At 33.9% G+C, this 15,270-nt stretch overlaps 1 protein-coding gene and 1 pseudogene across 15 annotated transcripts in view; one reads left to right on the top strand and one right to left on the bottom strand.

Annotated features, from left to right (window-relative positions):
• The window catches only part of ANKRD31 (ankyrin repeat domain 31), a 141,328-nt gene that overhangs the window by 109,362 nt on the left and 16,696 nt on the right, over nucleotides 1-15,270 (top strand). For all 15 annotated transcript variants that reach the window (XM_039857303.1, XM_039857295.1, XM_039857302.1 and 12 more), the window contains 4 exons: nucleotides 1,053-1,168; nucleotides 5,445-5,532; nucleotides 9,875-9,971; nucleotides 12,722-13,709. In XM_039857303.1, coding sequence (XP_039713237.1) covers nucleotides 1,053-1,168; nucleotides 5,445-5,532; nucleotides 9,875-9,971; nucleotides 12,722-13,709 — 1,289 coding nt within the window. The remainder of the gene's footprint in view (nucleotides 1-1,052; nucleotides 1,169-5,444; nucleotides 5,533-9,874; nucleotides 9,972-12,721; nucleotides 13,710-15,270) is intronic.
• Nucleotides 13,785-15,015, bottom strand: LOC120598805 (PIH1 domain-containing protein 2-like; annotated as a pseudogene).

The following is a 15,270-nucleotide window of genomic DNA, read 5'->3' as shown; positions in this document are numbered from 1 at the left end:
TATTTCTCGTCTTGTGGGGAGACCACAGAAAACAAGTGATTAAACACAATTTATTAAGTGTTAAGGAGAAGAAGTTGTTCTTTTTTTTCTCATGCTTGAGCCTTGACTCATAGAAGAAACCCAGGAAGATAATCTGCCCTCTCTCTCTATGAGAGAGAATGTTGAGAAAAGAATCCCTGTCACACATTTCTTCCTCAGCCTACCACTATCCTTACCAACTGTTGATTTTCAAGGGAGGAATCATATTATTGATATAGATAATCATTGCGTCCTATTTTACTAATAAGCTAGATCACATGTAAGTCAAGGTCAAGACTGGTATAAGGTTCTTCTTTTCATTGCCTGCTACTACATGGTAAGTCCATAGGGTCAGGTCCTTTCTTAGAACCACAGCCATTTCTCTCCCTTCTCCACAGATACATTGAAGGTTTAGATCCCATGATTTATATCAGCTCAGCTTAACAGAAGCCTTGCATTTGGAGTTAGCAGGCACTCTATTATATATCTATTGCTATATCTATTCCTACTTGTCTGTTGTTTCTTGTGCACATATTTCCTTCGTACCCCAAAGAGATGAGGGGCATAGGATACAATAGTTACATAGGGAAAGGGAATCCAGAATGGGAGAAGGGTCAAGAGAACTTCACAGAGACAGTGAATTATAGTTGTAGTGATTAAGAGCATGTACTTTGAAGTCAGAGTTTGTTTCAGTAATAGCTATGTGACAATTGGGCAACTTCCTGAATCCCTTTAAGCTTCACTCTCCTCTTCTGTAAAGTGGTTATAATGAACTGCCTATCTCACAGGGCTCATATGAAGATTAAATAGATGATTCATGCAAAGAATTTGATATCCAGCATGTGATAAGTATTCAGAAAATGTTAGCTGTAATTTGTCAGTTGATAATAAAGACTGAGGTGCTGACCAACATTAAGATATTATAATTGTGGACTTAATTTATCTTTCCTATTCCTGTCATCATTATAATTGATAAAAAATAAAGCTACGTTTCTGCACATTCTTTTTATATTTTCTAATTTTATTTTTTAAAGTGAAAGTCCCTGCTGTCCAGCCCAAAAGACATAACAAGTGTTTTTGTGAAGACTGCAAAACTGTTGATTCGCCTTCTCTTTCACACCAAGATGACACAAGAGAAAGCCTTCCTGTGGTGAGTGAAGTTGAAATCCTTTGTTCTTTATCCTAGAAAATGCCATTCTTTGGGCCAGCCAGACTTTAGTTATTGGTAGCGCTCTTTCCATTTTAAGGACGTGCAAGTTGAAAATGTTTTCTGTCATAAGAAAATATAGCAAAATTGAACAGAATGAGCCAAGAAAGTATGTTATACTGGTTAACTCTCAATTATCTGCATTGATTAAGAATTATAGATTAGCCGCTGTCTTTTACAACTAGGTTTGGTTCTTTGGCTACTTCTTGTTCCACAGATACTGCCTCTGTCACAGGTGTCTTCACTTACCCACTTCCTAAAAGTATCTAGGATATATACTAGGTAAAAAAGACCATGAAACCCAGACAGAGAAAAGGAAAGCAATCTGGTTTATCCAAACTGGATCCCACATAGTTTATAGTGATAATGTTTGCCATACGAGAAGCCCCTCATTTAAAAATATGTTTTTGCAAAAATAACATAGTAGTTGCTCAATAAAATACATATTAATTGGTAAGATGTATATCTTTAGATAGATAAGATGTATATCTTTAGTTTGATAAAAACAGAAAGTATACTAGATACTTCTTAAGCAAAGTAGCATCCTCAATGAAATATTATTTTGAATAGGAGTATATATATTGATTAGACTTCTCTTAATATACTTTCTGTTAGTCAGTGTGGAGGAGGGAAAATGTCATTTATTGAACCTAAATTATGATTAGTCATTCTAATTTATATCTTAAATATTTTAAGTGGTATTCAAGCTAAATTGCATTTGCCTCAGGACTTTGAAAATATTTTGTATTGTTTTCTGGTATCTGTTGTAATAGATAAAAAGTCCACTGTCGATTTAATTGTCATTTCCTTGTAGATAATTTGTCTTTTAATCTTGCAGTATTTTAAATTTTTCTTTTAGTCTTTTATGTTCTACAGTTTCACTAGATTGTATCTAAATGTGGATGTGTTTTTATTAATTACTCAGGACTAGACATCCTCCTTTGATATGAAGGTACTTTTCTAATTTGTATTCTGGAAATTCTCAGCTTTTAATACCTTGAATGTTGCCTCTCCTCATTCTCAGTAATCTCCTTTTTTGGAACTTCTGTTTATGTCCGTTAGACCCATCTCCATATCTCCTAAAATGTTTTTCATATTTTCCATCTCTTTAACTCTCCATATGATATTCTGGATGATTTCCTTTGATCTCTGTTCCAATTCATTATTTCCTCAAATATTTCTAGTCTATTTAACCTATACATTGAGGCTTTAATTTTAATGACTATGATTTTTATTTCTAGAAATTCTGTTTCCTTCTCCAATTTTTGTTTAAAAAGAAAACAAAAAGACTTTTCTGCTCTTATCTTACAATACTGATAGCATTAAAAAAATTTTTTATCCAAATTTTTTTAAAGAGATTTTAGACTCGACCCTTATTCGTGATAACATGATTCTTCGTGTGGTTTGTAATTTTTTATTGTAATCTCATTTTAATAATGGTTGTTTACTGTAGGAATTTTGGTGTGCGTAGGCTTTGTGTTTAACATTTGCGTCTAGTGGGGCCCTAGAGGTTTGTCCGTGGTACACCACTTTTTGTGCTAATTTCTCCGTTTAAGTTCACACTAAACCACACATTGTATAAATTTAGTTCTCATATACATGTATGACAAAGGCTTGGATCTCTACTTTTCTACCTAAAGCCCTGGGTAGGTGACAAGTAGAGTTTTTTTAATTCTTATTTAACCTAAAGAGCACCCACTCTAGGCCACTAGCTTTATTCAGGGACTTCACTCTTACCCCTCCTCATGTGGGCCTTAAAAACCTAGCCCTCGATATCTGTGTTTGTTCCAAATCCCCTATGGGCCACTGCTAGCTTCATTTCTGGAACCAGGAAATTTCCTTCTCATTTTCATTCTTAGCTATGTGTGTGGGTGTGTTTAAAGCTTATTTTGTCCAGCGTTTCTATGTATTTGCCGTAGACTGGGGTCCTATATCAGCTGAGCCCACTATATTGACCATAAGTATTTTAAGGTATATTTTCATGTAAAGATTAGAACATTGTGGAAAAACTGCTCTATTATTATTGACTATATGGATATTTGCTTCAGGAATAACGTATATCATTTTAGATGCCAAACCACAGAGAAAATGTAATGGAGATATAGGAGTCTAAAGAAAACCAACTTTACAAAAAAGAAAAAGAAAAACTCAGAAGAAATATGAGGACTTTAAAGTCATTAAGGGTTTGTCTTTTGTAAATGTAAAATTGTTTCAGAGTTTTGGAAGTTTCAAACCAAATTGGAGTGAGAGGTGACTCTGGCCACATACAAATGAGATGATTTTAGTTTGGTGCCGCCTTCAGATCACAACATGTAGCTTCCTTCTCTATCACCATATAAAATGCATACAGAAGCAGTAATGATAATAATAGTTGGGATTCACTGAGTACTTATCATATGGCAAGCTCTCCTCTAAGCACTTTATGTTAACTCATTTAGTCCTCATAATAATCCTTCTAGGTAGGTTCTGTTATTACCTTTCTAATTACAGACGAGAAAGCTAATGTAAAAGGTTAAGTAACTTAATCCAAAATTACATTTCTATTAAGTAACAATGCTAGAATTAAATTCCAGGCAATCTGGCTCTAAAGCCTGTGCTCTTCACCACTGCTCTGTATTGTACAAAACTGTGAAAGAGGTGTCAGAATCAAAGATGATTCTGCCATAGTAAAAAAAGCAAATCTGGAATAAAATTATAGAGAAGTTTTATAGTAAGCAGAATATAAACTGTCTAAAGCTGCTTGTTCCAAAGACATGTCCTAGGTTTGGATCTTTTTAAAAGATAAACAAGAATAATGAAGGACTAAAAAGAGGGGTCTTGGAGGAGAAGTTATGCTGGACTCTCTACAGTGGAGTGTGGAGCTGGTGTGGAGTGAAGGATATAGCCCATGGTGGCTGAGACTATGTGTATCCACAATATAAGGCAAAACAGAAAGCATCAATTGTTTTCTTTATCCTCATGTATAGGTAGAGGCTTAGCCTGGGCACAAATTCAGACCTTTAGTTTGCTTTCATAAGCATAGTTATTCTTTGTAAAAAAGAAATATATCTCATTGTTTGTTTTACATATTTATATTTTACAGTTTTGATTTATTTTGTAAATGATGGCAGTGAGATTGCTTTTCCACATAATTGGATAATTTTCTTAACCAGTCCATAGATAATTTTCCATATCCTTGTGGGCACCAAAGTAAAATTTCAGAGCAACATACTTCAGAAGGCTTTGAGGACCTACACATTTTAAAAATTAATGTGTATCGAGAATATATTAAAGGATAGATAATTTGAGCCGATCCATCAGTTTCATCTATTGAGCAACAACTATATATCCAACAGTGTGGAAACCATATACAAATGTAAAAACCATGCTCCTGCCTACGAGATCTCATTATCTTGATGGAGAAATATAATTTATGAGATATATATATTAATTCTAAAATCTGTAGCACTGAAATTCTTAAGTAATTCTGAGAAAAGATAAATTAGTACGAATTAGGTTAGTCAGAGGCTAACTATATAAAACCCATTTATGAGATGGGTTTTATATAACAATAAGCAATATTTATTGAGTTCTTACTTTGTGCTGGCATTGTCCTAAGCATTTTTACATGTGTTACTCATTCAGGCAAGGAGAGGAGCGTAACTTCCTGGAGTCACCCAGCTAGAAAGACTTGGAGCCAGAATTTATACCCAGTCACTCTGGTTTGAGAGTTCACTCTGTGATTCCATGTCATAAGAAAGAGAGGGTTCTGGGCAGAGTAAATTGAAGGTGTTCCAGGCAGGAAGATTAGTACTGACAAGGGTATAAAGACATAGTCTCAAATCTCCTTTGTGAGTTTTTGAGTAGTGGTTTATATTTCTAATATTATGTGTGAGATTTTCATAGAGGGCAGTGATAGTCATAAAGCCTTAAAGTGAACTCGTTGCATATGTTATCTTCAAATTTTTTGTGCTGAGTTGTTTTTTTTCCTCCTACATCTATAATTTTAACAGAAGTCAATGAAAAATTATTCTTTATGTGGTTGCTACTCTTACATTCTGTTTTCCAGGAATAGATATGCTTCAAAAATCAAGATATATTTAAGTTTACTTTTTTCCTTGAATATGCAGCATTTATACAGTTAGGGTTAAACAAAGCATGAGTACATTTTGAACATAATACATATCAGAGAGAAAATCTACCTTCTTGTAATGAAGCTTTGAGTATTCTTACTTGATAGCATCAGACCATCAGTGCCATTCTACAAGATATAGAAGAAAAACAAGAAAATTTATTGGAGTTTGAAATAAGAACCCCTGAAGATGCAGGTAAATATGGACTCATTCTTATGGACTCATAGTAAGTTTGATTATTTCTGACATCCAAGGTCATTGCTATCTCACTTTTTTAAGGTGTGTGTTTATTTCAAAGCTCACAGTGGCTGAAAATGTGGTCTTTTTTATGTGAGAGTAAAGTGACAGGAACGATCATCAGAAGTCAATGATGCAAACCAGTAGTTGATATAATAGCTGATGGTGATACTTCTAGAATCAAGATATAGCATGAGTAATTTGAGGGACACTCAGAACCATCATCAGAGATAAGCCACTCCTGGTGATATGTTTAGATAAAAATGGGACAAAAAGCATAAGATAGTGATTAAAGATAAGATTGTGTTAATTCTTGGCTCTTCAGCTTCACCCAGCTATGACAGCTCTTAAAAACAGATCTGTGGTGGTGACAGAAGCAGAGATAATACCCGTACCTTCCAGAGGAGCAGATATGTCTTACTGAATAGATGTCTTCCTGTTTACAAAACACTAGTGATTCAAAATAGTAAATTAGACTGATATCAGACCTAATAAATCTTAATTTCTCAAAACTTCAGTGAATGTTTGTAAACCTTTGATAGCTCACAGCTATGTTTTCTTGTGATTTACAAGGTAGAAAGCAGCTCCTGATAGATGCAGATCTGAATTAAAAGTAGTTAGCTAAAAATAAAGTACTTCATCAATCTTTTGTGTAGCAGGATACAACTGTTAGTTCATCTCTATCCTAACTCAAGTTGTATAGCCTTTTTAAAAAATTATTTCCTTTTAAATTGTACCCATTCTACTTTTCATCCTAGCCTAACGCATGGTACAAGTTGTATTTCGAGGAAAATAAGTTGTATTTCGAGGAAAATAATAAAGTAATTTATACCCCCCAAAATATATATTTTATTTAGTATTTCTAATATCTAATGAATCTAAGATTAATTTTCCAAGTTTATAATTTTTTTCATTATACAAGGCATATAGTTACACCTCCAAAAATAATAAAGAAGAAGAAATATGCTAAAATTACCTACTGTCGCTCCACAGTATTTTGATGTATTTGTTTCCTTTTTTCCCCCTAAGAACATAGTTATAGTTATACCTCAGTAAAGTTGTTAAAAATATAGTTTGGTCATGCTAGATATGCTATTTTTACATTCTTTTTTCCCGAAGTCATCATCCTTAGCGGTTCTACAGTATCCTGTTCAGTAAATGTTCCGTGGTTTATTACTTAATTTTTAATGTTGTTGAGCATTTAGATTTCTTCTAATTTTTTGTGACTATGCTACAACACAGCTTTTTTCTGGATTTACAATTATCTCCTTAGGTAAGATTGACAGAGTGGAATTATTATTGGGTCAAAAGCATATAACATTTAAAAAATCTATTGATTCATATTGATAAATTGATTGTCTAAAGAATTACATACAAATTTGCACTTCCACTAACACAGATTAGTGTTTGTTGTTCTTTACACTGTTAATAGCTCAGCATTTTCATTTAAAAGAATTTTACTAGTTTAATAACAAAATGTACCTCATATTTCCTTTGCCTTATTGACTATTAATGGTATTTTTTCACTAGTTTTATTTCCTGCTTTGTGAATTGACTGTTCCTTTTTGTCTGTTAAAAAATTGGAGTCATTTTATGTAATCATATTGTTGACCCCTTTTCTACCATAACTGCTGCAAATACTTTTTTCAGCCACTTAAATGTCTTTTTATTTGTAACATATGTTAGTTTGTTCTTAAATACATAAATTTTCAAAATTCTGTATAGTAAAATGTGTTTTTTTCTTTGCCATTTCTTTTAATATTTCGAAGATTAGAAACTTTTTTTCCTTCCCATCCCCAGTCTGTGTAATTTAATTTTCTTCTATTATAACCAGTATGCAAATTGACTAATCATGATCCCTTTATTTTTGTTTCACTGCCCCTTTAAAGGAGGAGAGATAGCAAGGGGCCTAGAGTTCTTGGCTAGTGACTAAGTACCGACTGATTGGCTCCATCACTCTTTGACAGAGGTTTAAAACTAAGTCTCTTCAGAGCAGGCTCTTCTGAGGCTCTTCTGAAACTTCTACATGGGTGGCTCCTATGATGTGGCAGTGTACATTTTTTCCCCTCTGGCCTTCTCAGTCTCATCTCAGCTTCTATTTTTTCTGGTGGTCCATACTACATACACTCTTGCCCTCAGGTAGAAGCCCTCATCAGCAGGATCTCAGGGCAGGCTCCACACCAACTCTTCAGAATCCTGGCACCTTGTACTTTTAGTAGGGAGCACAGTTAATTCCCAGCACAGCAGCAACTTTCTCTTTGCTCTGCTGTGGGAGCTCCTTGCTCTTCAGGGTCTTAATCTCTAAATGTTCAAAGAGAAAGCCAGATATGAGTCCGTTATCACTTTGATTGAGAGTTATTATGCTCTCAACAATCCTTTGAAAAACTGCCCCCATAGGGAGGGAGAAGCCCCCTCACTTCTCACTTTTGCTTTTGAGTATGGAGATTCCCACTCAGTGAAGCAACAGCTCTCTAAAGAAATATCTTTACAAATTCACCACTTCCATATTCTGAAATCTTCTATATCTTTCATCTAGCTGAGGGGTTCAAGAATAATAAATCCCATTTTGTACATTTCCTTTTGTAAATTTTTATTAAAGATGTCTTGCATTCACTTTCATATCAGATGTATTTAGTGCCTTAACTGAACTGAGGCAGAAAAATGTGAACGTTTTGTTATTTTTTTCTAAGCATTTTAATTTTGTCATTCATCTAAAAATCTCTTTTCTACATATGGTATTAGATAAGGATAGAATAGTTTCCCCTCATAGGTTTTTCCTGCATTTGCCTACTCTTATTTGTTGAATAATTACTCTTATCCTCATTGTTTTATAATGCCTTATTATCATATATTAAAATCTTACACATATTAGGACAATTTCTAGGTTCTTTCTAAAATACCATTGATTAATTCAAATTCAGCGTTGTCTCTTTGATAAATAAGTACACAGTATCAAGATACATGTAAGATATCTTTATATCCTTTCTTGTAGAAATAAACTTTTAGGTTACTATGATAGTGTTATTTTTACCAGTGGTTTAAAATTCATTTGGAAAATCCAATGTGACAGGATATGTACATGATGTAACTACTTTCTACTAAATAGTATCAAATCTGCCAAACAAATTTATATCTAAGTTCTTAATAGTCATACTAGTTTCCCACTTGTTAGCACTTGTGTTACATTATGAAACTAATTCTTAGCCATATTATTAGGGTGACAAAACTCCTCTGGGAACCGTGATTCTTTACTTATGAAATCATTTGTCTGATTTGCAAAGGGAGGTTATGGAACAAATTCCAACTCTGAACTCCCTGTTCTTTCCTACCACTAATTTTCTCTAGTTAAATTATATAGAAAATACGCATTGGTCTAAAAAATTAAGCAAAAACTTAAACAAAGCCAAAAGTGAAATGAATAGTAAGTAGCTTAAAAGAAATCAAATTTATTCATCTAAGCTTTTCAATTTCCTACTTGGAAATCTGTATTTGGATATAATCGACATTTATGTGTAAGTCCTGTGGATTGTAGGGGAGTGCACAATGCCTTTACTTAAGAGGCAGTGGAAGAAAGTAGGAAATATCTAAGTAATTATTATAAAAGTTACTTTATATAGATCTAAGTGTTAAGTGTGAAGACAAGAACTGATAGCATGGTTCTTATTCTTAAATATATATAATATGTAGTTATATATAGTACAAATATGTAGAATAATACATGAAATAAATATATTAAAATTTTTTACACACAAATACCTACACTGCTACCAAACTATTAACAGCTATCTCTTTCATGGAGTAAAATAGAGATGAAGCAGGGGAAGGAGTAGGATACTTTTACTTTTCTTCTGTGTAAACATTCATATTGTTTGAAAAAAATTTTACAAGGATAATGTATTTTTTGTATTTAAAAAAAGCTAAATGATTTTAACAGATAAAATATTTATCTTCTTATTTATCTTCTTTATTCCCTTATTTTACACATAAGGAAGCTGACCATAGAGGTCATATGACTTGTTTGGGTTCACAGAGCTTAGTCAGTGGACTAGACAGCAGAATTAAAACTCAGGCTGGCCTGCTCTTTCTTGGCACAGTGTTTTTACACTTCAGGGTACTTCTATAGGGTGACATAATTCAGTAAGCCTTGATTTATATATTTGGGTCATTGATATTGGGGAAGAGGGCAGGGGAATGATCATCGCTTTTTAAAATTAACGGTAAGGCTGAGTTCTTTGTGATGAAATTTAACATTTGCTAGCTCTCAGTTAACCAACTTTTTACTTTATTACCATGTTTCTAGAACAATACATCAAAAAGATGTTAGAGATAAAAGAGGTTATGGATAATGTGCTTGCCAAGCAAAAGGCTGAAAGGGACGATCTGGCTAAAAAATACAGGTGAGTGAAAAAATAGGAGTGCTTTAGAGTTTTCGCAATTTACCCATTTTAAGTTACAGTAGTAAGGCCTAGAATTTCTTAAGAATACAAATATTTCTTAGTACCAAAAAATGACTTTATGAGGTCATCTAATCTATGACCTGCATACGGAATCGTACTTCCCAGAAAGATATTTTTCATCTTTATTACCTGAAATATTCAGAAAACAACATTTTAGTGCCTTAAAAAGTTGTCTGCAGCCAAGAATTTTATAAAAGCCTTTCTGGTCATGAATCCCAAACCTAAGTTTTTTTCCTTTGTAAACTCAAATTTTTTACATTAAAAATTTTCTTTTTGCTATCATAAAAGTCCTTCTGAGCAGTTCGTGGTTCTGTGTTCCTCTAAATTCTCAGGATTCTTAAGGAATTTTATCCTGATTATATTGGTTATATACCTCTTCACATCCTTTTTTGAGAAAGATGCTATATATTTTTTTTCTTATTTAGGAAATATTTTTTTATTAGTTTTCATAGACTTAGCTACATATACCCCCTATTGTTTTTTTTTCTTGGAATGAGAACTTTTAAAATCTATTCTCTTAGCAACTTTCAAATGTATAACACAGTATTATTAAGTATTGTCACCATACTGTGCATTACATCCCCATGACTTATTTATTTTATATCTGAATGTTTGTCCCTTTTGACCAACTTCACCCATTTTGCCCACTACCCACTTCTGGCAACCACCAATCTGGTCTCTATTATATTTATGAATTTGGGGTATATGTGTGTATGTGTGTGTATATAGATTCCACATATAAGAGATCATAGAATGTCTTTCTTTGTCTGACTTATTTCACTTAGCCTAATACACTCAAGGTCCATCCATGTTGCCACATTTGGCAGGATTTCCTTCTTTTTATGGCTGAATAATATTCCACTCTGTGTGTATGTGTGTGTGTGTATCATATTCTCTTTATCCATTCATCCATTATCCTCATGTCTTAGCTATTGTGCATAATGCTGCAATGAATGCAGATATCTTTTCGATCCTATTCTTTATTCACATGTAATCTTTCTGATTTTTTTTATATTTTTGTCTTATGATTTAACATATATTACATACTCAAATTTTTTCTGAGCTTATTTAAATATCAGATTTTTATTTTTTTATATAAATCTATATCCTGAGTTTGCTTTTCTTTCTAGTGAATAAGTACCATAAATTCCTTTCTATTTCTTGTTTTTCCTGACAGTGTAAAGCATGTGAGCTTGTAGGACCTATAGATTGGTAATTGGCTACAGGATATTTTCTAGGGGACTTTGGAGACGCCTAGCTTCAGTTTTTCTTTATATCTTATGATTAACAAGATACCTAGAATTTTGAAAGTTCCTGATTAGTTAGTGTTTCAAGTGTAAATCTTTATTAATATTGCAATGAGGCATAAAATCTTGTAAACTAATGAGCACTTTTGTTTTTCTGTATGAATTCTTTGTTTCACAGTTTTTAATGTAATATTGTTACCTTCTTTTTTTTCTATGTAGCTTCTTGCATTTTATGCAACCAGCTGTTTACTAATCCAATTTCTTCTTGCTGCTTCTTCCACCTATATCCATTACTTAACACCCAGTCTACTTCAAGTTCACGACCAACAACTCTAAACCATGATAGGAGAAACAGACATCACTTTTATCACTTTTCTTAAAACAGCTGCTCTAACAGGGTGGTCCCTAATAGTCCCTGACACCATTTCAAGGAGTTTGTGAAGTCAAAACTATTTTTCTAATAATACTAAGATGTTATTTGCCCTTTTTGCTCTCATTCACTCGAGTGTACAGTGGAATTTTCTTGAGGCCACTTTTCTTAATGTGTGATATCATCACTCTAATAGCTAAAGGAATGTATGCTTGTGTGTTCTTGTGTTTTAAAATTTTCTTTTTTCATTTTCTAAAACAGCAAATATTGATAGATATAACCCATATAAACAAAAGCTCTTTGGGGTTCCTCAGTAATTTTTAAAAGTATAAAAAAGTTCTGAGACCAAAAAGTTTTGAACTACAGGAAACAGGGTGTTTAATATCCTGAAGGTGCCAGTGAAATAGGTGGGTATAACCAAAAGGCAGAAGTGTGGATGAGTCATTTCCTCTCACTTAGTCCTCAAGCCCCTGAGAGATGTGGTTTTGGGGGAGCACACAGGATAATGCTTGTCTGGGTAGTCCCTTTGGACTTGAAAATGCCTCAGTACAGGTTCAAAGTACAATTACAGTAATTACTTGAACTGACATTTCTCAGATCTAGCTCACGTATAATTACTCACAAAACAATCTCACTCCTCCATAGCTAATTAGAACTTGAGTAGAACTTGAGTAGAACTTACTCTCAATATTTACACTTTAAGCAAATAAACAAACTCCAAACTTAATGAAAAGTGTTCCTCCTAGGCCATCAATTGCTACCTTCCAACTACAAGACTAGTAGATATTGAGATAGACAACCCAAATTTTGTTTCTCTTTTAGGGCTGACTGACAGCTGATAATGATATGAATAAAAATGTGGATAACCACTCTGTCACCTCCTTAAAAAGGCAAACACTTAACCTTATGAGTCCGTTTCTTCAAAAGGGAAATACATTGCAAAGACAAGCTCTTGTGTACTTCAAGCTGATCAAATTTAAATTGAGATAAAGTACCTTTAAAATATAAATGACTGCTAAAAAACATTTTCTGCTATGTTTGTATTTTTTGTCTCTTTTTTTTTCTTTCTCTAGGGTGTCCATAGAATCATTTAAGCATGGTGTCCTGAGAGAACAACTTGCTAACTTGGCCACAAGACAGAAGAGCCTTTTAGTAGCGGCAAAAAAACAGAAAAAAATAAGCCAGAAAATTCAAAACTATAAGAATGTTACATCTTTATCTGGTCTTAGTTTGAAGAAGCTGCCATTCAGCTCCCAGATCTCTAGTGAAAAGGACAGCCAAGAGTTTACCAGTCTAGAAAATTCAGTACAGCCCCAGTCAAGTTCACTTTCTCCTGCTTGTGGAAACATACAGGAAACACAGTTGTCTCGGGAAAGGTGGAACAACAGCCAAAATACCAACACTTGTCTAAATTTAAAGACAGCAAGAAGGGAAGAATTTTCTGGAAATGAGCTGAATTCTAAACAAAATGTCAGTGACTGTAACTTGGATGAGTTACCAAAATCCCGATCTTCAGATGGCACTAAGAAGATTAAATTACCATCCCAACCTGTTGCTTTTATTGCTCAAGCAGAATGTTCACAAAAAGAAAATGATCTTACAGAAACAATAGCCAACGGATATGAATCCTGTAGTCCTTCAGCACTAACTGGCACATTAAATATTTCAGAAACCACAAGTACACCTGCCCAAAATGATGCCCAGACATCAGCTGTTGTTTGTGGTCAGGCATTTTCCAACTGTGATCCAAAAAGAGGAAACAAGAAAACAGCTTCCCAGCAACCACCTAGGAGGGCATCAGAAACCCTGACCCATCAAGGGATTGATGACTTAGGCTGTGATACTGGGCATCAGATGAAACCATATCTTAAAAAATCAGCTTTTGCTGCTCCACATGCAAATGACAGCCAGAGCACCTCTTCCCCTGGGTCTGGCTGTCCACATATTACAAAAAAGCCTTCAAACCAGAGCACAGCTTTGAAAAAGAAATGTATGCAGATAAAGGATCTGATAGTATTAGGAAGAATTAACCCAGGAAATATTTTGGAATTCAAAACACAGGTACCTATTTTTTTCTCTAAAACTATGTAGCTTCCCCCAATAAGAGATAAGTATAAATTCATCTTACATAGAAGCTCAATTTGGTTTTTTGTTTTTGTTTTTTCCTGAATTAATACCTGGTAATTCAATTTTTAATTCAATTTCCAGGGCTTTCTCATTCTAATCTACCACAATTTTTAATTCATAGGTTAGTCTCTTCATCTCCACCTGGATTTCTTTACGGGAAATCTCTTCTATCAGGCACCCTGTTTGGCCTGAAAAGTGGTCTTTTGGCAGTAAAAGTTGAGGGAAGTGATCTGGATTGCATAATCCAGTACCATTTCGTATCTATTCATGAGTTAGTTCCTTTCTTGTTTTCTCTCTTAAGTCTGTGGAGTCAATTTGAATTACCATCAGATTTTGTCTCATCGTTTGAATGTTTCCTTTTATTTTAAATTTGGTAATATGGTAAAAATGTGAGAGAGTAAATTGGAGTTGTTTCTCAAGGCATTTCATAGCCATCCTTACTAATTGATCTTTTTTCCTATGGTCCTTTTCTGCTGCCTGGAAAACATCAGGATTGTAGGCAACATTGATGATTGTGTAAACATCTGATGTCTCAGACATTTCTAGTCTGCCAGCACTTAGAGGTCCTAAATGAATGGTTGATTAGGAGGCTGGAATCCTTTTCCACCGACATAGGTTGATAAAAAGTATTTTTTCTTTTGGTTTCAAAATTCTGGTTTGCAGACAGATCTGTGGTTCTGGGGCAGCACAGAGCTGTTTCTTTTCTTTTAGCTGCTGTCGAATGAACTTCTCATAACTCTCAGGGTGACTTTGAGACAGGTCATCTAGGACATTCCAGAATTGAGTAACTCGCATGAGTGGACCTTTTGAGGATGATTTCATGATCGAGGTGAACAGGCCTCTTGGTTCCTTCAAAGTTCAATTTGTTTTTAGAAACAAAAAGTGACTTAGAGTTTGGGTAAATCTGACTCAATTAAAATAATATCTCATATGCATAAAATTAGAGGAGGAAAAAAAGTTCTGCTAGAAATGCCAACAAGAGAGGCTTCCTCTACCCTTTCCCCCATTCACTTTTTGAAAGAGGAATCAGAGTGGCAAAGATTGCAGTGTCCAGGATGCTTCCTTGCCTATGAACCGATCCGACAGATACTGACTCAGGCTAACTGGAACTTAATCTGAATGACCCCTGTTTCCAACCCTTTCCGTTTCTGGATAATAAGGCTTTTCCTAGTTAATAAGGTTTATTTATAAGTTAGTAGCAAAAATCAATTTTCAACTCCAAACAATAATTTAAAGATCCCTTGATGTTCCCGTTTGCTTCCCTGTCAACCAATTTATTGCTAAGTAATACCTACCTCAGAATTAGCCAAGGCAAATCAAATTTTATTTGGTAAAATTAGTTAAATTAACTCATATTTTGAAAGTTGTGGTTACTTCTTCTCTGGATCAGTTATAATAAAATTTTAATGTAATTTTCATATTTCAGCTATTTTTTCTTTAACAGCTTTATTGAGATGTAATTGAATCTAGTACACTACACATATTTAAAGTAAAG

This window comes from Pteropus medius, unplaced genomic scaffold (assembly GCF_902729225.1).
Source record: "Pteropus medius unplaced genomic scaffold, Ma_sr-lr_union100, whole genome shotgun sequence".
In the NCBI taxonomy this organism is placed as follows: domain Eukaryota; kingdom Metazoa; phylum Chordata; class Mammalia; order Chiroptera; family Pteropodidae; genus Pteropus; species Pteropus medius.
The sequence above is the reverse complement of the archived record's forward strand: the minus strand, read 5'-3'. Positions and strand labels throughout refer to the sequence as shown.